The 21,185-nt window shown below is 37.5% G+C and overlaps 2 protein-coding genes across 4 annotated transcripts in view; both read right to left on the bottom strand.

The window, feature by feature from the left end:
* XRN1 (5'-3' exoribonuclease 1) overlaps positions 1–18,846 on the bottom strand; it is a 161,142-nt gene extending 142,296 nt beyond the window's left edge. For 2 of the 3 annotated variants that reach the window (XM_045851055.1, XM_045851057.1), the window contains exons 1-2: positions 18,689–18,846; positions 4,450–4,682 (exon numbers count right to left, since the gene is read on the bottom strand). In XM_045851055.1, the coding sequence (XP_045707011.1) occupies positions 4,450–4,682; positions 18,689–18,763 (308 nt within the window). In that variant the 5' untranslated portion in view covers positions 18,764–18,846. The other variant, XM_045851056.1, reaches the window with a different exon arrangement.
* A 794-nt stretch (positions 18,847–19,640) lies between these two features.
* The window catches only part of ATR (ATR serine/threonine kinase), a 130,685-nt gene continuing 129,140 nt past the window's right edge, over positions 19,641–21,185 (bottom strand). The window contains exon 47 of the mRNA XM_045851350.1: positions 19,641–20,655. Coding sequence (XP_045707306.1) covers positions 20,482–20,655 — 174 coding nt within the window. The 3' untranslated portion in view covers positions 19,641–20,481. The remainder of the gene's footprint in view (positions 20,656–21,185) is intronic.

Consider the following 21,185-nt stretch of genomic DNA (forward strand, 5'->3'; position numbering starts at 1 on the left):
CAGAGAGAGAGAAAGAAACAATTTGTTGTTCCTCTTATTTATGCATTCATTGGTTGCTTTTTGTATGAGCTCTGACGGGAGACTAAACCCACAACCTTGGAGTAGCAGGATGATGCTCTAACCAATTTACCTGGCCAGGGCTTAAATATGACAAATTTTTAAGAGACTGAATATAGAGAAATGAGGAAGAGGCAGAAGTCAAATTACTCTTGGACTTTAAAGTTGAGCAGCCATATGCATGGCATTGTCATTTACTGAAACACACAAAACAGAAGACAGTTTTGAGGCAAAGATGAGATCAGTTCTGAACATGTTAAGCCTGAAATATATCTGTGGTATCCAAAAGGAGACACTTAGCAGGCATTTGGATATACATGGAGCTCTGGAGAGACTTATCTACCAGAAAGATAAATTTGGGAGTCATCAGAATTGACACAGTAATTGATGTCATTGGATACAATCAGTTAGGATCCAGAAAAGAACCTTAAAAAACATCAACATTTAAGAAAATGCAGAGGAAGACAGGACAACAAGGATACTAAGAAGGTGCAGAGAGTGTGCGGTTACATGAGGTTCAAGGAAAGGAAGTTCAAGAAATAAAGGTTAACTTTGTTAAAATACCACAGATAAATGAAATAATATAATTCAGAATTAATCTTTAGATTTAGTTTATTTGTAATCTTGGTAGGCTTCAGTGGAGTGGCAGGGATGAAAGCCAGATGACAGCAGATTTTAAAATGAGTAAGAGATGTGGAAAGATTATGAATGGAGGAACAGTCACTGTGGAGAATGAGAAAAAGCTAACTGGAGGACTGGAGCACTGGGAGCACTCAATGCCAGCATAGCACTTAGTAAATGCTTGCAGTGGTAACGGTGAATTGGCCCCCAGCATCCATTTCATTCCCAGTTTGTCTTCATGTACTGGAGAGGTTGGAAAGCTTTAAAAAAAATTAAACTCTTGGGCTTTCCCACAACTAAATTTCCAGATATGACTTACATTTTGTTAGTCAGATGCCTCCAAAAAGGTTTGGAAGGTAAAAGTGTGGTAAAGTCTGCATGACAGCTGAGGCACTGGAGTTGGGGGGTGGGGGGTGTTTCATCAACAGAAAAAGAGATCTCAAAATTCAGTAACTTTGTAGGTGCTGAGAGCACCATGCAGGGGAGCTGTTATTCCATTACAGGTGGAGCTAACAAATACAGATGCAGTATTAGCCTCTTGATTGCTGATTTTAACTAAAGTGATGTATTATTGGAGTCAAGAGCTCAGGTGTCAGTTTGCTACTCTCTGAATCACAGCTAAAGGAATAGGTTCCAGGAACCACCTGTTCTGGTGGGGGCCTCTGAACTCCACCTTCTTGAAAATGGTAGTAGCAGTGCCACCTACTGGTTAGTCAATTGTATGGTGTGTTCTGGAAGTCATTCTTTTTTTGTTTTGTTTTGTTTTCTTTCTTAAATCCTCACCAGAGGATATGTTTATTGATTTTAGAGAGTGGAAGAAAGGGAGCGAAACATCAACTGGCACCTTCTCATACATATCCTGACCAGCGATCGAACCCACAACCTAGGTATGTGCCCAGACCAGGCATTGAACCCATGACTCTTTGGTCTGTGGGACAATGTTCCAACCAACTAAGCCATACCAGCCAGGGCTCTTACAACAATTTTTATGTGCACCTAACTCTCACTATTATAAACTTTTCTGCCTAAAATTGGTAGGTTTCTATTACCTGTAACTAAATTCTGACTGACACAATGGGCTTATTTGTATAATCGTTTCTCAATACTAGTTATCAGTAGCTTCTGATAACTAGTTTAATAAATACCAAAAGAGTCTGGTAAAAACAGTTTCCAGGACCCAATATTTAGAGATTCAGGTTAAATAAGCCTTGGGTACTTCTTGAGAATCTAAATTTTAATAAGAAATGGCCATTTTCTTCAAAGATTTTACAAAGGTTCTAATATTCAGTATCTTTTGTCTTTTGGTACTTAATTTATTTTTAAATTTTTTAAATTATTGATTTGAGAAAGAAGTGAGTGGGGGGAGGGGGGAGAGGGAGAGGGGGGGAGAGGGAGTGAGAGAGAGAGAGAGAGAGACAGAGAGAGAGGTATCAATTTGCTATTCCACTTATTTATGCCTGTGCCCTGACTGGGGATTGAAACCACAAATCTGGCATCGCTTTGCAACTGAGCTTTTGCCTGGACAGGGCTCTTCTGATATTTACATTAGAACTTTTGACCATCCTCCTCATTCTCACTGCTAGCCTCCAAGGTACTCTCAGGTTCCTTGACGAGTTCCACATTTGATTCACAGGTGCCCTTCCCACTACTTTACATGCCACTGTGGTGAAATGATTTATTTGCAAAACCCATCAAATACACTGAAACTCAGGGTTTCTCTCCTTCAATTCTAATAATCCTCTTAACTTCTGTTACTCAAACCAACTACACAACATGCTCTTATTGTTATTCTGAAATATTTCACATGTCCAGGATTTTGACTTTAAAACCCTGTGTGTATAATAACCTCTTCTCATCCGTTTACTTCTATTGCCCAACTCATAGGGGCTGATAATACACCTACAAAAGTAGGAGTACAGTTGTTTGTATGGAAAATAATACAATAAAAACTAATACAAGAATAAACTGTCATGTACTCACAACTATAAACCTACTTTTGCTTCACCCTGTACATCAAGTGTCCTAACTCAAATCTCTTCTCATACTCCATCAATAACCTTCCAGTCTCACTTGCCCTGTACTCATGCTCAGAGTCAGCATCTAGCCCAGAAACTGGGCATTCAATAAATGTAGAATTAAAGTAAAATGTCAGTGATATTCTGATTAAAACAATTAGTTCATTCTGCAATGTCCTAGCTCAAGTCATACTACAAAAAAGCTTTCTCTACCACTACCATTTGCAAATTATCAAGGAGATGTTTGAAAAATTTGTGGCTGTGGAAGAAAAGGGGCCACATGCAAAACCTGACAAGCTCAGGGAAGGACTGCGTGGCAGCCTTACAAACTTAGAGACCTAAAGTAACCACATTTGATGGTCTGAAATTAAAACTTTCTAACTAAAAGCAGTTCACGGCAGGTAGTCGTGTCCCAGGCTGGTAATTTTTCCCTGACAAAGGTCAATCTTTACCTCAACTGAGCCTTCATAGAACAAAAACCACCTTCTCAGACCCTGTCTCCCAGAGCTGGCTGGACACCATAAAGCATGACTGACCCTAATTGTTTTATGAGCCTTTATCCTCCAGACTAGAAAACTACTGGAAGCTCCCTAAAGGTGCAGAGGCTCTAGGGAACTGGGAGCTTATGAAACAGGACATATGAGACCACAAAACTCAGGCCAAACCCTGCACCCAAAGTAACTTCAAAACAAACTGCAGCCCAACTGTGAAATATCCTGCTCTACAACTACCCCATTATTTGATAAAAGTCCAAAGCCCTACTAGGGGTGTCCAACTGGTGACCCACAGGCCACTTGCTGCCCAAGATGGCTGCCCAAGATAAATGCGACCCAACACAAAATCGTAAGTTTACTTAAAATGTTTTTTGCTCATCAGTTTTTGTTAGTGTTTGTGTTATTTAATGTGTGGCCCAAGACAACTCTTCTTCCAACATGGCCCAGATGCCTAAAGGTTGGACGCCCCTGAAACTCCTCAGGGCTAGTGCATTTTTCCGCACCTAGCCCTTTCCCTCTCACAGGAAAGTAAAAATAAAAATTTTTACTCTCTGCACCTTCTTCTCTTTGTGAATTCCTTCACAGCCCACATCACTGACCACCCTAACAAGGCTGTCTTGTTGTCTTTTAGCATCTAGGATAACATACCTCTGGAATGTCATATTTCCTTTTTCAGGACCCCTCAAAGTACAGGCACTGCACAAGGGGGAGACCACAAACTCTCTCTGTTATTGGTATCATGTTAACTATCCTGTACCCACTTATGTAATAGACGTGTCTATCATTTTACTTTTTATCCAATTCTAGAGCTTTCCTCACTTTGCTTCCTCCCACCTCCCTAATCTATCACCAGTGGATTTCATGGAACCCACATACACTTCCTCTTTTGATTGGAATGTATAAAATAAGGTGTTAAACTGCCATTTTTTGGAGCATTATCTCTACTCATTCCCAGCAATTATTGTCAGTTTGGCTCAAATAAACTTACAAAAATTCTCTACAGGTTTGAATGCTGACATGCCAGAGAAAAACAGAGTAACTTTATACAACCCAACATAGGCTTTGAGAAGTGACACCTCACTTGGATTACTCATTTGTTTTACTTAATTGATAAAACGTCACGTTTTAAGTATATTTCCATTTCTGGGGAAATTTAGGCAGAAAAGAAACATTAACAGAAGATACACTGTGCTAAGTCAGTTATCATTAAAATAATATATTTCATTAATCAAACAGTATTATAAAATGAAACCATGTTTTACCTAAATCGCCTTCCACGCTGCTGGTTCATTTTTGCTCGAGGAGCCACACCATCAACAGCCATAAAAAACACTTTTCTAGGTTTAATAATGCGAAACAACACTTCTAAGTAGTGAAAAATATCAGTAAAGATTTTATCATCTGAAATTCTGAAGTGAACATCATCATCATTAGGATGGGAACACTGATGTATAATTCCATTCATATCCAGGTACAGGTTGTCAAATTCAGGAATCTAAAAAATAAAGAGATGATTCAGATCATTATTATAATCAACCATGGATAGCTAAGAAGCTGGGCAAAGCAGCTCATAAAGAGCAGAATGTTGGGGCATTCTTATTACATAAAAACTAAGTGAACAACCATATTTAAATAAAGAAAATAAAGTAAAAAACAGGAAGAACTAATAAGATGGAGACATATTATATGGTTACATACATACTGTAGAACTGCTTGATTATAGTTACTGTAGAAAATTATCTATTTATTTAAAATAAGATAACCCAGGAAAACACCAAAAAAAAGTGCTTGGTTCATTTGGCATCAGAATATTAGTTTCTTTTTCTCCTATCACTTGACTTAACTCTCAAAGCCTCAATTTTCTCTATAAATGGATAAATAATGCCCACATATCTAAAAGCTGCAAATACATAGTCATTAAAAGGTTTTACTAATGATTTATAAAGTCTTATTGTATATTTGGTTTCACTGAAACAGTCACTAATTTGGTTACATTAATTTTAAAAACTTATGCCAAGTTATGCCAAGTAATTTAGGACATTCTGAAAACTGATTTCTTATTTTTGATATGTGAATTATAATTTCTAAACCTTGGCCAACAAGTTGCTACTTTTAATAAAAGACCTCCAAGGTTCTGGGTCTCATTTATTTTTTCTCTGCTTAAATGTGAGCAAGTAAGGGAAACACTACTGAAACAAATGTACATTAACCAGGAACTTAAATGGACACAGCTTAATAGGTACATTATCTAGTATAATTAAAGAATCTTTATAGTCTGCCCTACATATTTACTAAAAAAAGTATTTTGAATTTTCAAACATAATATACAGTCCTTGAATAAACTTAAGGAGAACCATCTTTGAAACAATTATTCAGGTTTTACCATATGTACAGGTAACAATACATTTTCCTATTATTGAGAAAATGACATCCCTTTGAATTTTGGGGTGGTAAAAACTTTTGGCCTCTGAATCAATAAACACTATAAAAATCTTTCAATAAAACACCCATTTGTACTAAGTACCACAAACAAATTTTAAATGCCCTTACTGAATAACATAGACTCAACTGAAATGACAATTATAATCATGAGATTTTAAAAATAAATTCAGATTTACTGTTAATTTTAAGAAATCTGAAAACCCTCAATCAAAATATAAATGGGATCTTTTTTTGAAGGAGTAGGGATACTTATGATTACAAAGTTTCCCTAAGAGAATAAACAAAGAATATTAAAAAGAATAATGGAGAAAAATCTGTCCTATACATTAAAAATTATAAAATAGCCCTCCCTGGCTGGTGTGGCTCAGTGGATTGAGTGCCTGAAAACTAGAAGGTCTCTGGTAGATTCCTGGTCAGGGCACATGCCTGGGTTGTGGGCCAGGCCCAAGCTGGAGGTACATGAGAGGCAAATGATCCTGTTTCTTGAACACATAGATGTTTTCCTCCCTCTCTTTCTCCCTCCCTTCCTCTCTCTCTAAAAATAAATAAACAGTATCTTTGAAAAACATAAACTACATTTTGACTGAACCACACAGTTTATAAGTAGTCTAAGTGTATACAGAAATATAGTATATAAGATACATTTCAAATCAGTGAAAGAAAGGAATAGGGCACCTAGCTATAATATTGGAAACAAAGCTATCTCATTTTATAATGAAGTAACTCCATAAGGATTAGAAATTTTGAGAAATGTAGGTAAAAAATTATATATAAACAATTTGGTAATGTTTATACATTAAAAATTTGGTAATGTTTATATATTACCAAATATATAACAGGGTGGGGAAAGACAGAAATCATAAACAAAATGGTGGTGTTGGCTATCTAAAAATATATTTTTAAATCTATAGGGTTAAAAAAAGAGCCATAAACAAGTTTAACTGAATATGACAAAATGCAGGGAAAAGCTTACATATTAGGACAAAGTGAATATTCCTAATACACACAAATTCTTAAATATGAAAAAGAAAAAGAGCCAATTTTGAAAGCAAGCATGGAAAATACAAAGTAATTTTTTAAAAAAGTAACACAAAATTCTAATAAATATATGAAAAGATGTTCAACATCCCCAAATATCAAGATAAAATGGCACATTTTCCCCTTTGTGTTAGCAAAGATGATAATGTTACTCATTAATGATTAATGTTACTCATTATTGCTAAAGTTTGAGGAAAATACACATTTCCTATGTTATTAAAAGCAATAGCTAGCCCTGACTGGTTTGGCTCAGTGGCTTGAGGGTTGTCCTGCAAACTGAAGATCACCAGTTTGGTTCCTGGTCAGGGTCATGCTTGGGTTAACGACCAGGTCCCCAGTTCAGGGCATGCAAGAGGCAACCAACCGGTGTTTCTGCCACAGGTAGATGTTTCTCACATTTCAGTGTTTCTCTCCTCATCTTTCTCCCTCCCTTCCATTCTAAAAAATAACAAATCTTAAAAAAAAAAAAGCAACAGCTGCCATTTATCAAGAATTTATTAGAACATTTATATATTCTCTCAATTATATCAACCTTAAAAGAGAAATATTTATATTCCCCATTTTACAGAAGAGGAAAATCACAGAGCTAGAAAAGAGATGGCATTTACGCCCAATAGTCTGGAATGGGAATAATAATTGATATAACTAATATGCAAGTATTTATCAAAATTTGAAGTACATATATCTTTGACCCAGGATCTCTACTACTGAAAGTTTATCCTTGTCCAGTCATGATGGTGGCATAGATAAACACGGCCCACCTCCTCACACAACCACATCAAAATTACAACTAAAATATAGAACCACCATCACTCCAAACTGTCAACAATGAAGTTGAATGAAAGTCTCACAACTACAAAATAAAAGAAACCACATTCATCCAGACTCATAGGAGGGGTGGAGACGAGGAGCAGGCTAGTCCCACATCCACTTAGTGGAGGATAAAAATTCAGGAGGGATATCTTGGGATCCAGGAGTCCCAGCTCCAAACCAGGGCTCCCAGCCCAGGGTTCCAATTTCAGGAAGAAAGTCCCCATAATTCCTGGCTGCAAAACCAGCAGGGACTGAGTTGGTAGATGAAACTTCTGGAGTCCCAAGCAGTTCCTCTTAATGAACCTACACACAGAGTTATTCAGACTCACTCCCTCTGAGCTCCAGCACCAGAGTAGCAGCTTGAAAGGCACCAGTGGCGTACAGGGAGGAACTGAAGTGTCTGGCATCAAGGCAAGAGCTGGGGGACAGCTTTCTTTCAGACACAAAGGCAGGCAGAGGCCACTGTCCATTTTATGAACCCTCCCTCACAGAGCTGTCAGGCTGGTGTCATCTCTGACACTACACCCATCTGGCTAACACTGCTAACCCCAACCAGATCCACAGAGATTCTGTCCCACCCAACTTATGGGCCCACCCAAGCTGCTTTTCCATATGAATGGCTGATCTTGGCTCATGTTACACAACTTCCTATGACCTTTCAAATAAGCAACAGCCAGTCTAAGTCAGTCCCCAGCACCCATACCTCTTGTTAAGTGGCCGCAGACACAGCACTGAGCAGCAACCAGCCTAGATTCACAGCTTGGCTTTGCCTGGGAATCCAAGCCCAGCACAAGTAGCAGCCAACTCATACTGCTTTATAGCTCAGGCAGGGTGGCCAGGGGAAAAACACAGAGAGGGGCTAACTTTGGCCTGTATTACCTGGGAAACCACAGGGTCTGTGCACCAAGTGGACAGCTATAGACCACGTTGGAGCACCACCACCTGCACAGCTGAGCTTCCACAGAAGGCAGAGATTGGTGGTCAGTAGTCACAGCCAGTCCTTGCAGTTGATTGGCCTGGGTAAATTCCTCCCAGGAATTAACCTGCTAACAGCAACAATACTCAACTACAAAAGCAGGGTGTACTCAGCCCACAAGGAGGGCACCCCTTAAGTACCCAGCTTAGGTGATGGGGGGGCTGTGCGACTGGGCCCCACAGGACACATACAACATTAGGCCACACTACCAAGACAGAGTCAAAACGGCTCTACCTAATACACAGAAACAAACACAGGGAGGCTGCTAAAATGAGGAGACAAAGAAACATGACCCAAATGAAAAAAACAGATCAAAACTCCAGAAAAAGAGATAAACGAAACAGAGGTAAGCAATCCATTAGATGCAGAGTTCAAAACACTGGTTTATAGGGATGCTCAAAGAACTTAATGGGAACCTCAGCTGCATAAAAAAAGATCCAGTCAGAAACAAAGCATACACTAGTTGAAATAAAGAGCAATTTACAGGGAAACAACAGTAGAGGAGAAGCAGCTGAGAATCAAATCAATGATTTGGAACATGAGGAAGCAAGAAACAACCACGCAGAACAAGAAGAAATAAGAAACCAAAAAAACAAGGATACTGGAAGCAATCTCTGGGACAACTTCAAGAGGTCCAACAATCACCTCATGGGGTGCCAGAAGGAGACAAAGAGCAAAATTGGAAATCTGTTTGAAAAAATAATGAAAGAAAACTTCCCTAATTTGGTGAAGGAAATAGACATGCAAGTCCAGGAAGCACAGAGTCCCAAACAAGATGGATGCAAAGAGGCTGAGTCTAAGACACATCATAATTAACGTTCCAAAGGCTGAAGACAAAGAGAGAATTTTAAAAGTAGAAAAACAGTTAGTTACCTACAAGGAGTTACCATAAGACTGTCAGCTGATTTCTGAAGAAATATTAATGAAAAAATGTCATGAAAAGCAGAGACCTACAGCCAAGATTGCTATGATGTAGAACTAAAGGGCAGATAAAGAGTTTCCCAGACAAGAAAATGCTAAAGGAGTTCATCATCACCAAACCATTATTATGTAAAATGTTAAATAGACTTATTTAAGTAAAAGAAGATCACAACTTTGAAGAATAAAGTGGCTATAAATACCTACCTAACAACAATAAAACCTAAAAAACAAACTAAGCAAACAAAAACAGAAACAGAATCATGGATACGGAGAACTTTTTAATGGTTGCCAGATGGGAAAAGGGTTTAGGAAAATGGGTTAAAAGGTGAAGGGGTTAAGAGGCACAAATAGGTAGTTATGGAATAGCCTTGGGAATATAAAATACAGTACAGGAAATGGAGTAGCCAAAGAACTTATATGCACGACCCATGGACATGACAATGGTGTGGGGATTGCTTGAGGGAATGAGGGGTGCTGGGTGTGGAGGGCAGCAAAGGGGAAATATTTGGGACAACAGTAATAGCATAATCAATAAAATATAATTAAAAAATAAGTTATATTTTTAAAATGTAAAAAAGAAAATTTATTCTAGGAAACAATCATAAATTTGCATAAAGATATAAGTACAAGAACATTCTTGTCAATACCATTCAGTAAAGATAGAAAATAAAAACAATTTTAAGGCCCCACAGAAAACGATGATGGAACATCCATACAGTGGTATAGTCCACAATTACAAATTATGATACAGATTTATATTTCGCATGGCACGTGTATAATACACATGGTCAAGTGACAAAAGCAGGTTATATACAATAGCAGGTATATTATTATTCCCTTTATAGAAAATATCTATATATGTATTAGCAGAGAGAAGTTAGGAGTATACAGAAACAAGATGTTACTGGTACTTAATCCTAGATGATAGAGTTTCAGTTGCTTTTTACTTTCCTCTACCAGGGGTGTTCAATCTTTTGGCATCTCTGGGCCACACTAGAAGAAAAAGAGTTGTCTTGGGCCACACATTAAATGCACAAACACTAACAAAAACAGAAAAACATCTCATGATGTTTTGAGTAAATTTATGGTGTTGTACTGGGCCACATCCACAGCCATCCTGGGCTACATGCAGCCCGTGGGCTGCACGTTGGACACCCTGCCAGACTATTTAACAGCTTTCACATCTTTCTGTACTATATGAATTTTTACATAATGAACATGTTACCTTTATAACTTAACAGTAATTTTTTTGAAAAATTTGTTTAATTCTCTTAAATTTCAGATTCATAAGGAAGATACAGAATGATTAAGTAATCACTGACCAGTGAAGAAAATGAGAACATGGAGTTGAATACTGTTCTGCAGTAACTAGAAATTATAATAGAAATTTCAATGTTATCTTAGACTTTGCTGTCCCCCTCAACTCCATATCTAATTAGTCACTGAGGCTTTTTTTTTTTTAATTTAACATCCAAAATGTTTCTACCATTTGACCCTCTTATCCATTCCCATTGTTTCAGGCAGTCTCATCTTTTTCTCCATCCCAACTCCCTGCCTCAGTTTTCCAACTAGACTGTTTGCCTTCAGTTTTCTCTCTCACAATCTAATACATCATGTTGTCTACTCACTTAAACCAATACTATTACTACAAACCCTCAATATCATAAAATGTCCTGTATGATTTGGGTGCTATCTTTCCCACCAAATTCTTCCCTGTTTCCACATATATCCTACAAGCTAACTACAGTAAATTATAGAGCTGTAAACATGCTAGGCTGTTTCAAACATCTGTGACTTTACAGATGTTCCTACTTCCAGAATCTTTTCTTTTCTACTTGCTCCTCTGTTCACTGATCTTATAGACTGATTCAGCTTTCAAGATCCAGCTGAATTACCTTTGTCTGGAAGCTTTCCCTTCCTCACCCAAGAGATGATGATACTTTATGTTATACTGTATTTGTTTTTGTGTTCCCAGTAAGTGCATGAACCCCAGGCATATATTAGGTGCTCTACACATTTCTGCTGAACACTTAAATGTAATGTCTGTCCTTTCTTGTTGAACAGCCAGTTCCTCAAAGAAAGGTCTCTGATTTGGTCCTGTTTAGAACTCTTGGCATGCTGCCTGACACAAAGTAGTAAATCAAAAATACTTAATGAATTAATAAACAAATAAAGCTTTCCTTTCCAGAATGTGACAGTACATGTGGCCTTTACCACTCACTTGGTATATGCATTCCTACTGCTTTCATTTGTAATTAAGTACTGAATTAACATCTCAGTATCTAATTTTCTCAAAACACTAGTTTCTTTTTATTATTATAACTTTGTATTCTACTGAGTGCCTTTTATCCTACTTACTGTCTTTTTACCTAAAGACAGTATGTTTGTTTAAAAAAGCTGTTAACAATTAGTTTTCTCTAGTTCTTTAATACTATTTATCTTCAACAATCCCAAAGTTTGGTTGCTTCATTTCATTTTTAATATATTCTTTTAAGACATACTAATATGCCCTACATGTTTTAATAAGCTTTTAATATACAATGTTACATATATACTATTTATGTTTTACAGATTACATAATATGCTGTAGTTAAAAATTCACTCATTCAATAAATATTTACTGAAGACCTATTATGTGTCATATATTATGCTATAAGCTAGAAAATACCATAAATACAGTAGTGTAGTGAACATAGCAAAGGATAAAACAGAAAGGCTCCCTACACAAGAGCAATACTTTGAAATACAAAAGCCAGCTTGTGTTCTGTGTAATTTGAAAAATTGTGTTTTCATAGTCAAAAAGCAATTTTTAGCAAAAGCATAGGAGACTGGTAATAATGTACAAGCTCTAGCACAACACTGTGAATGCACTTAACACTGCTGAACTTAAATGGTTAAGAAGGCAAATTCCATTTTATGTATATTTTACCACTAAATTTTTTCAAAGTACAGGCTCTAGAGTACACATTATCAACAGAAACTATATGGCTCCTGAAGGTGTCCAAATTGTTGGGGAGGGGGCACATAATAAAGTGCTATGGTACATAAACAGACAGACAGTACAGCTGTGGTATTAAACTTCCATGGGAGAAGGAGAGTAACAAAAAAGCAAGTCTAAAAAGCATTGTCATGGAGGAGGGACAGTCAATAGGAGAAAGGTTGAGAAACACTATTCTGGAGAAATTTTGCTTAGTTTCAAATTCAGCTCCAACACTTACTTTACTAGCTGTGGAGTAAAGTAATCATTGTGACTCAAGTTTTCTCAGCTACAAAAGGGAGATGATAATTCTAGGATTGCTATGACTAAATAAGCAAATGCATATAAAACACTTAAAAGTGTTTAGTACATGGCACATAATTAACAAATCTTACCTATTATAACAGCACTATATTAAATTGTAATCACAAAGAGAACCGCCTATGCTCTAAGAGTTTATAATTGTAATTATAATTAACATGACCTTTGGTTTGTAAAGGTTACATTTTCATCAGTTATTCAGGGCAGGGCAAAAGTAGGTTTACAGTTCCGAGTACACAAAACACACTTTATTCTTGAATTATTTTTTATTAATTATTGTATTATTTTCCATATGAACAATTAAACCTACTTTTGCCCCACCCTGTATACGTTCCTCATTAGAACTTAATCTCTACTTTTATCTCTATTACTCATTCACTGCGTCAGCAAACATTAACTGAACAACTGCTATCTGCCAGGCACTATGAAAGAAATGAACCACATAAGAACTATGTAAACAGTCCCTGCCCTTAGATATAATAAAGTGAGAGAATACAGAAAAAGCAACAGCAACAATACCATGTATCTTTCTACGTAAAGTATGGACTGATAAAGTATGAAGGAGTCAAAGGCTTTGAGACTGGAAAGAAGGTGTCGTCTACCAGATACAGAAGAAAAGGTCTTTCTAGCAGGAACTACAGGAATTAAGGTAGAAGCATGAAATCCATGTATTTGAGAAAAGAGCAAGTTAGGGAACCACCATAGCATAGGGATAAGTGGGAAGGGAGCAGGTGACACTGGAAAGACACTAGTTTTACATTACCAACAACCTTAGTGGAAATTGGACTGCAGTATGAGGGCAATCTTGGGGTTTTCTAGAATAATAAATGTTACTGGTCAGAGGTTTTATTCCTCTTCACCATCCACATCCATTATTAGGACATTGATTAAGTATACAAGGCCTGTCCAGAAGGTATCCAGCCATGTACTATGAAAAATAGACACATTTATTGAAGAAGATATAAGGTATAAGAAACGTTGTACACAGGGCAATGATGTCTCAGCTCCCTTCAAAGTAGGCACCTTGGGACCTCCCACAGCCATCACGTGCCCTGTCATATTTCCCTGAATCTCATCAATGGTCTGGAATGTCTTCCCTTTCAAATGTGATTTTAGTTTTCAGAAAAGCCAGAAGTCACAGGGCACATCTGGACAGTAAGGGGGCTGAGTCACCTGAGTGATCTGATGTTTTGCCAAAAAACTCTGCATGAGATGTGATGCATGAGCAGGTGCACTGTCATAATGAAGCTGCCAATCACCAGTTGCCCAGAGCTGCGACCTTCTGAATCATCTGAATAGTTTCCGTGGAGGAATGTTCAAGGTTAATGCAAAATTTGATGCAGATTTGTTGCTCTACTTGCTCAGTCATTGTGAATGTGATGGCCACACAGCCCACCTGCTGACTCAAAGGTGTCTACCATTCCCACTGACTAGTACAGTGAGGTCGTTATTATTCATGCACATGCATTCCAGTCCACTCTCCTTGGCTGCCTGGGTACATTGATCTCATGCAAACTTTCATTGTAATATTAACAATGGCTAGATTCTGTCCAAACAGACCTCATACAGTACATGTGCAACTTCCTCTTGGATTTTGTTTTCCTTTTGTACTTTGTAATCTCCACATTCTGATCTAGGCTACTTTCCTCAACTCTAAGAAAAGTATGTTTTTCTCGAAGTAGCCACTGTTTTGTTTGCTTTGCTTTGTTGTTGCAGTCATTGTTATTATTATTACTTAACTCCTTCCTCACTCCTAGCCCTTTAATACACAAGACATATGGCTATGCTAGTATAACACTAGCACAAAATATTACTGTATTTCTTCATATTCTTCAAGCCTATTATATATAAGCTTTACATTCAACACAGATTTATGAAGAAACTAATTTTATACTGCCATAATATATTTCTACCAAACTACTGGAAGACTCAATTGACTTAATTATTGAAAAGGGTTCTAGGTGTGTAGTTTACACATCCAAACACCAATATAGATCTTGTTTACCTTATCAATGTAAAGAATTCTCTAAAATAAAAATAGAGGTAAGCTCTCTAGTTTGGTGGCCTCACATTCTTTTTTCTAATATTGGCAGCCATTGATACTTAATGCCTATTTTTATTAATTTATTTGAGGTTGCCAAATGGTAATATCCTATCATTTCTTCTTATCAACTAGAATATTTTTATAAAGAGACCATTTTACTATTTGGTTACCCAGTGATACAGGAAAGGTAGAACAAAATGCTTTCTTAACTTTAATCAGTTTTCAAGATTAGGAATAGTCCCTATCACCTTTGGAAGGGGACCCTTTTTCTTAAAGTATCTGAACTCAAGGATTTAAGCATATTTGATGGGTTTTAATACACTGGATTATTATTATTGAGGCTCAAATTGTACCTCTTGGGGACAACGCAAGCCTCTTCCAGTTGTCTCTTCAAATCCTTTGACATGTCTCTAGTAGTTGTCTGGTAGCATCTGGTAGCATGTCTCTGGTAGCATCTTTGCTATATGGTATGACAAGAGTTTCCAGGACCATCTAGAAAACTTCCCATCTGGCCTAGAATCTGCCATTTCTCCAAGAAATTCCAATTTCTTTTAATAAGTAAGGTATTTCAAGACCATAACCTGGGCACTAAGGGTATATTTTGCTACTAGATTGATCATTGTTTCTAGGGCTGTTCCATGGACAGAGGGATAGAGGTAGGAAATTTACACACATGCAATGTGTGTATCATAAATTCATATTGATGTTTTCGATTAAAATTCAAGGCAACTTTTTTGCCTTTTCGTTCTTCAGGTAACTATATTTAATGTTCATCACTGGTCCTCGTGTTGATGTCTTCCCTAACCATTTTGTCTGAAGCTCATTCTCAAGTAGACTCCTCGAGGAAGTGCTCAAAGAAACAATATTCCCTGAATTCTTGCACACTGAGAACAGTTTATCAGCTTACAGATTATACTCAAAAGTCAGTTCAGTTTCATGTTACTCCAGTTTCTTCTAGCACATAACTGTGATGGAAACCTAATTTTCTTTTCTTTACAAGTCGTGTGTTCTTTTCTTCTAACTGAAGTTTTCTTGTTTTTTTCTTTTTCTTTAAAGTCCAGTAACTTCAACATGTCTTGGCATTGATCATCTGAATCAAATTTCTTAGGCACATGTTATATTCTTTGAACATGCAGCTCCAAAAAACTTTTTTTTAATTTCAGGAAAGTTTTAATTATATTTATAAATATATTTTTAAGAATAAAAAAGCATGTTGAAAGAATATATTTATATAAAATATATATTTATAAATATAATTTATGTTTGTATATTATATACAAATAAATTATATTTATTTATAAATAAGTATTGTTATGTTGCTTTGATTTCCTTTTTCAGAAACCCCTATTATTTGTCTTTCTTATGACTGTCTCTTGAAACTTTATCTTTTAAAATGTCTTCTTTACACTTGTGTTTTCTCATGGCCTCATTTGCTCTTGCCTTGCTGTTATTTTAAACTTCATTGCTGAAATAATTATTTATGTCTAATTTTCCCTAGGTTCTGTCCCCTTATTGTGAATTTTCACACTTAATTTAGTTTGTTCTTTCATGTCTTATGCATTTTCTTAGTTCCTTTTTGCTCATTTTGAAATAGTATGTTTTGGTCTGTTTTGTGTACATGTTTTTATTACAAGCATTAATTGTAGGGAATGTTCTTTAGTTCCTTTTTTCCCCTCATGATAACTTTGTATGCTATTTAACTTTGATATTTTTCTGTTGCTCATTTTTATGTAAATTTAATTTTCCTGAACTTTTAGAGGGAAGGGTTCAGGAAAGCTTTAACTTCACAGAGCTCTCTCGTCTGCTGTTTTGGGATAGGATAAAAATTGGGGGGCGGGGTGTTGATTGGTGGTTTGTTTCCTAAGATTTCTTGACTCTGTAACCCTACCTCACTTTTATGTGGACCTTTTTCTTTTATCTCTACTGTCCCTTTTCTAATAAAATTTTATCACACTCCCAGCAGTTTCTCCTTAGACTAAGCTCTGCCTTAGAATGGTGCCTTGGCAAATCAGTTTTAAAAGTTCTAGGAGGTAGACTGCTCCTGACCATTAAAGCTCCTCAGTTACAGCTACTGTTATCTCATTGGCCCTCACAGTCTTTCAGTAAATATTCTGGAGTTCCATTCTCAGGTAAACCAGATGTTGCACCATTGCTTCTTTCTTCCTGGCAAAGATGACAATACTAATTGTGTCTAAAGGCTCTTGGTAGATTGTCCCCACTTCGTATTTTGGGGTTTGTAGGGATACTCTGTTACATGGTTTTGTTGTAATTGTTCTATGTATTTTAAATGTTGCTAATTACTTTCTGCTTTTATGTAAGTATTCAGAAACCAAAAACTATGTTACTATTAACCACCAACAAATTTCCAGAACACAACCCTCCACCAAACTTCTTCCCAGCCCCCTCCCCACAGGACTAGCTATTGGACCATTGTGACTCACTCAAGCATTCACATCTTTCAAGCGCTGCTTGAGAGAGTAGCGTGGTAACCCCATCGTAACATCTGCTTTTGCTGTTGTTAAGTACCAGTATCAAACAGTACTGAAAGACATCACTTTGATAGACCAAGTTTAAACCCATCTTTAGTGTTCAAATCATAAAGCTACCTTAAAGATATTACTTTTGTCCTTTAGTAACAAAATTCTTAGGATGGAGAAAATCAGATATTTTCACCAAACCAAATTCTACACCAAAGACTACAAAGTAAAAAATATTACTAAACAAATTACGTATTATCAAGTGAGTCTGAATAACAATCGCTTTTTTTTTCACTTGAGAAAGTGCATGATGTGTGGCAGGTACAAACAAGTTTTCTGAAAGACCACGAAAAGCCAAAGTTCACAATGTAGTACTCTCCATTTCTGCAATGCACAAGTAACCTTTCTTTACCCTCTTCTCTGGAAATAAATATTTTCCTAAATGTAACTCAACCCATGTTTCAAGTAAATGAAAGATAAACTACCGTTTTGGAAATTTTGAAAGCTTTTCCTTATATATGAAATGATTGTAATCCAACAACAGAAAAATTCTTTCAGGAAGTTTAACCCTACCTTCATGCTTATGGTATTTTTAAAAAAGATTAAACTATATGTAGAGAGCACGATGTTGTTCCCTATATTGGTACCCCTCCACTATAAATACAATGCTATCCATCACAAATCATTCAATTAGCTATACACATTTCAAAACTATTTTCTGTAAAATATAAAACGGACAAAAGGTCTACAAATATTAAATGTGACAAACACTAACCTATCACCCAAAGTCTAGCAGTTAGATAACTGCTTTCTATTATCTTTCCACAGTTCCAATGTATTATTAGTGCTCTAACAATCTCAACCAATCTATTTCTCTCTCACAATGAACAATCTAAATAACGCGCCCTGCTTCAAGTGTACTCTTGTTCTTTTGCCATGGGAGAATGGTACTGTCATCCGAACAGAAAAAGGGCAACAAAAGGTACGACAAACGGGAACCAGCAGCTACGCCCGGAAGCCCGCCCAGGCATTCCGGCGGGTGCGAAAGGTTCCTCCGGAAGTAAACACCTACGACTGCGCAGGCGGTGCCAGCGGCGAGTCCGCTGTCTGCGCTGCGGAAGGGGCTGGCAGGTCTTGGAGGACTTGCTCCCCGGCTTGCGACCTCTAGAGGGGAAAGCGCACCCTGCAGCTCCAGGAGGACTGCGCGCTCACTCGAGCTGGCCTCCCCAGGACTGAGTATCGGGATCGCAGCAGGCTCTGTCGGCTGGGAGCCGTCACAACCGCCACGGTCAACGGAGCTCGGTCGCAGAAGCGCCACATGTCTTCGCCCCCACCCAGATCGTTGGGTGTTCTCAAACCTTCGGTCCCCTCCTTAGCCTCTTATCCGTCGATGACGAGCAGGAGGCGGAGACCGGAAAACCCCGTTTCTGGGCGGAGAGGGCCACGAAGCCCAGGTCGTCGGTCTTCTAACCGCAAGCCCTCGCTCACCCACCTGATGCTCTTTCACCACTTCGCTGAGGCAAGGGTACCGCTCCGAAATCCATCGGTAAAACTTGGGGACTCCCATCTCCACTGTCAACACTAACTCCACCAAACCGAAACCAAACGCCCCGCCGGGCCCTACGCCGCCCACGCCACCGCCGGCCGTCGCTCTGCTGATGACAACACACAGCCTGCCCGACCATAGAGAGTGCCCGCCTGATCTAGAGTGGCTGGCCCGAGGCCGCGTCTGGGACGGGGCTCCAAATGCCCCCCCCCCCCCACGCGCTCTTGTTTGGGAGCGCTCAGGCAGCTGTGACGAATGTGATGCTTAGTTCTTTTTTCAAAGCATGTTTTTGTATATTTCTCGTTACCATTTATCCCCTTTTATACTCGCCTCTTCCTCGTAATAGCCGACACTTGGTTCTGAAAACCACCAGGCTTCTTAAAGACTATTACTGAACACTGAATTTTGTCTTGTTTGCTGTATTCTCCCAGGGTGCTCATCTAAGTATCTTTTTCAACAGATTTATTGGTTTAGTTTTTCCTGGTTGAGAGTGAGGGTTGTTTTTTTTTTTCTCTTTGAGGGATACATACGTACAACAAAGTTTCTTTTAAAGAACACTCTTTAACATGTTATTTATTGAAAGAAATTTCCTAACTCCCTCCACCCCAACCCAGCCTCCTCCTCAACTTTTTAATACAGTATTAGGCCTTCAATTGTAAATTGTTTGGTTTTCACGTTCATACCTCTTGGTTTTTATCCTGTTTTCCCCATCACACTTTCAACCGTGCAAAAAAAGAACTGTCCCAAGTGAACTTAAGAGAAGTCATCTGTCATAAAAGTTTCCCATTTATTTGAATGTAATAACCTCATTGCTTTGTAATTATTGTGAACTATTTTAAATTCTCTGCAAAAAAAAACAACGAAAAAATTTAACCACGTGAAACATTTTTTAGATTTTAAAATCTCACGAAACTTTAAGTATTACTGTCTTCCAAGATTAAACATTCTGGTACGCTTTCAGTTGGCAGCATTTTTAAAATTACGGAATGTTTGTTTTTTTCATATGCATGTTTTTTGTCTTATGTTTTTTTCCAGATCACACAATGCAACCATATAAAAAAGGAGTTTTATTAAGTGAACATAATGACATGCTATTTATGTTTATACCTCTGGATTGTCAGTTCTTAGAAGGCAGGGGAAATAAGCTCTGTACACAAATCCAGCAGTGTTTTGTTCCACAGAATTTATTCAATGTAATTTTTTGTTGTTCAAATGAATCCTTATGCTAACAAGTACTTAAAAACTAAAAGCTGTAAAATGATGTAAGTCTGGCTTACCGCCTGCAAATACATATTTTTATTTCTTTCAACATTTTATTTATTTTTACATAGAAGGGAAAGAGAGGGAGAGAAACATCAATATGTAGTTGCCACTAGAGCACCCCCTACTGGGGACATGACACGGCCCACAACCCAAGAATGTGCCCTGACTGGGAATCAGACTGGTGACCCTTTGGTTCACAGGCTGGTGCTCAATCCACTGAGCCACACCAGCCAGGGCTATATGTGTTTTTAGAGCATAAGAACATTTCATGTTCTATTTTTCTAGTGGTTATAATACACAGTAGATAGTGAGGAAAGCACTTTATTTCATAACAAATATTAACAATCAGGGAGAAATAATACATTGTTCTGAGAACATAAAGCAACTTATATTGTACTATATTTTGGAATTGAATATATAAAAACAGATAAATTATGAAATGTTAATTTTAGATTAACATATTCTTTGAAGTAATTTCACATATATGGGGTCCAACCAAGGTACATTTGGCATAGTAAGTTTTCATCAGTAGCTTCTTGTATAAGGTAATGTACATGTCCTTCAATAGATAAGGGCAGCCCTGTCACTCTATTACGGGTCTTGATTACACCTTGCAGTCGCTGCTCGATATCAAGAACATGGGTCTTGGCCTACAAGAAAAAAATTGAAAATCATAAGACATAAAGACCTAATGCCATGTGCATGTTGATAATTTGGAATTACTATCTTTCTGTTATTTAACAAATGTGAATGCCATTTTACTGACCCCATTTGTAAGAGCAAATACAAAAGAAATGAAACAAGTATAATGAGATTGATTTGAAGGCCTGCAATGCTGATCCAACATCAACTATTTAGGCATTTTTCTGGACTTCGTGAAATAGGGAATATTAGTAGGGAGTGAATTCTTTTTTTTTTTACAGTGTTGATAGAAGAAATCATTTTTAATGTGTACTGACATACTCAGGATCTGAGTGAATATGTTTGCTGCTACTTAACAATCCCCAGCTGTTAGTCCCTTAGTTTTGTTTCAAAGTGGTCTTTTCAACTTTGTTTCCTGTTTGCCTACCAGTGACACCTGTTGTAGACTCACCACCCGTTGTACTGTAACGGACTACATGTCAGTGGTGTAAGTCAATTTACCATGTCTTAATTTAACCTTTGTAAATCTTTCAATTTT

Source organism: Phyllostomus hastatus, unplaced genomic scaffold (assembly GCF_019186645.2).
Source record: "Phyllostomus hastatus isolate PE091 unplaced genomic scaffold, TTU_PhHast_1.1 phas_contig_86, whole genome shotgun sequence".
Classification (NCBI taxonomy): Eukaryota; Metazoa; Chordata; class Mammalia; order Chiroptera; family Phyllostomidae; genus Phyllostomus; species Phyllostomus hastatus.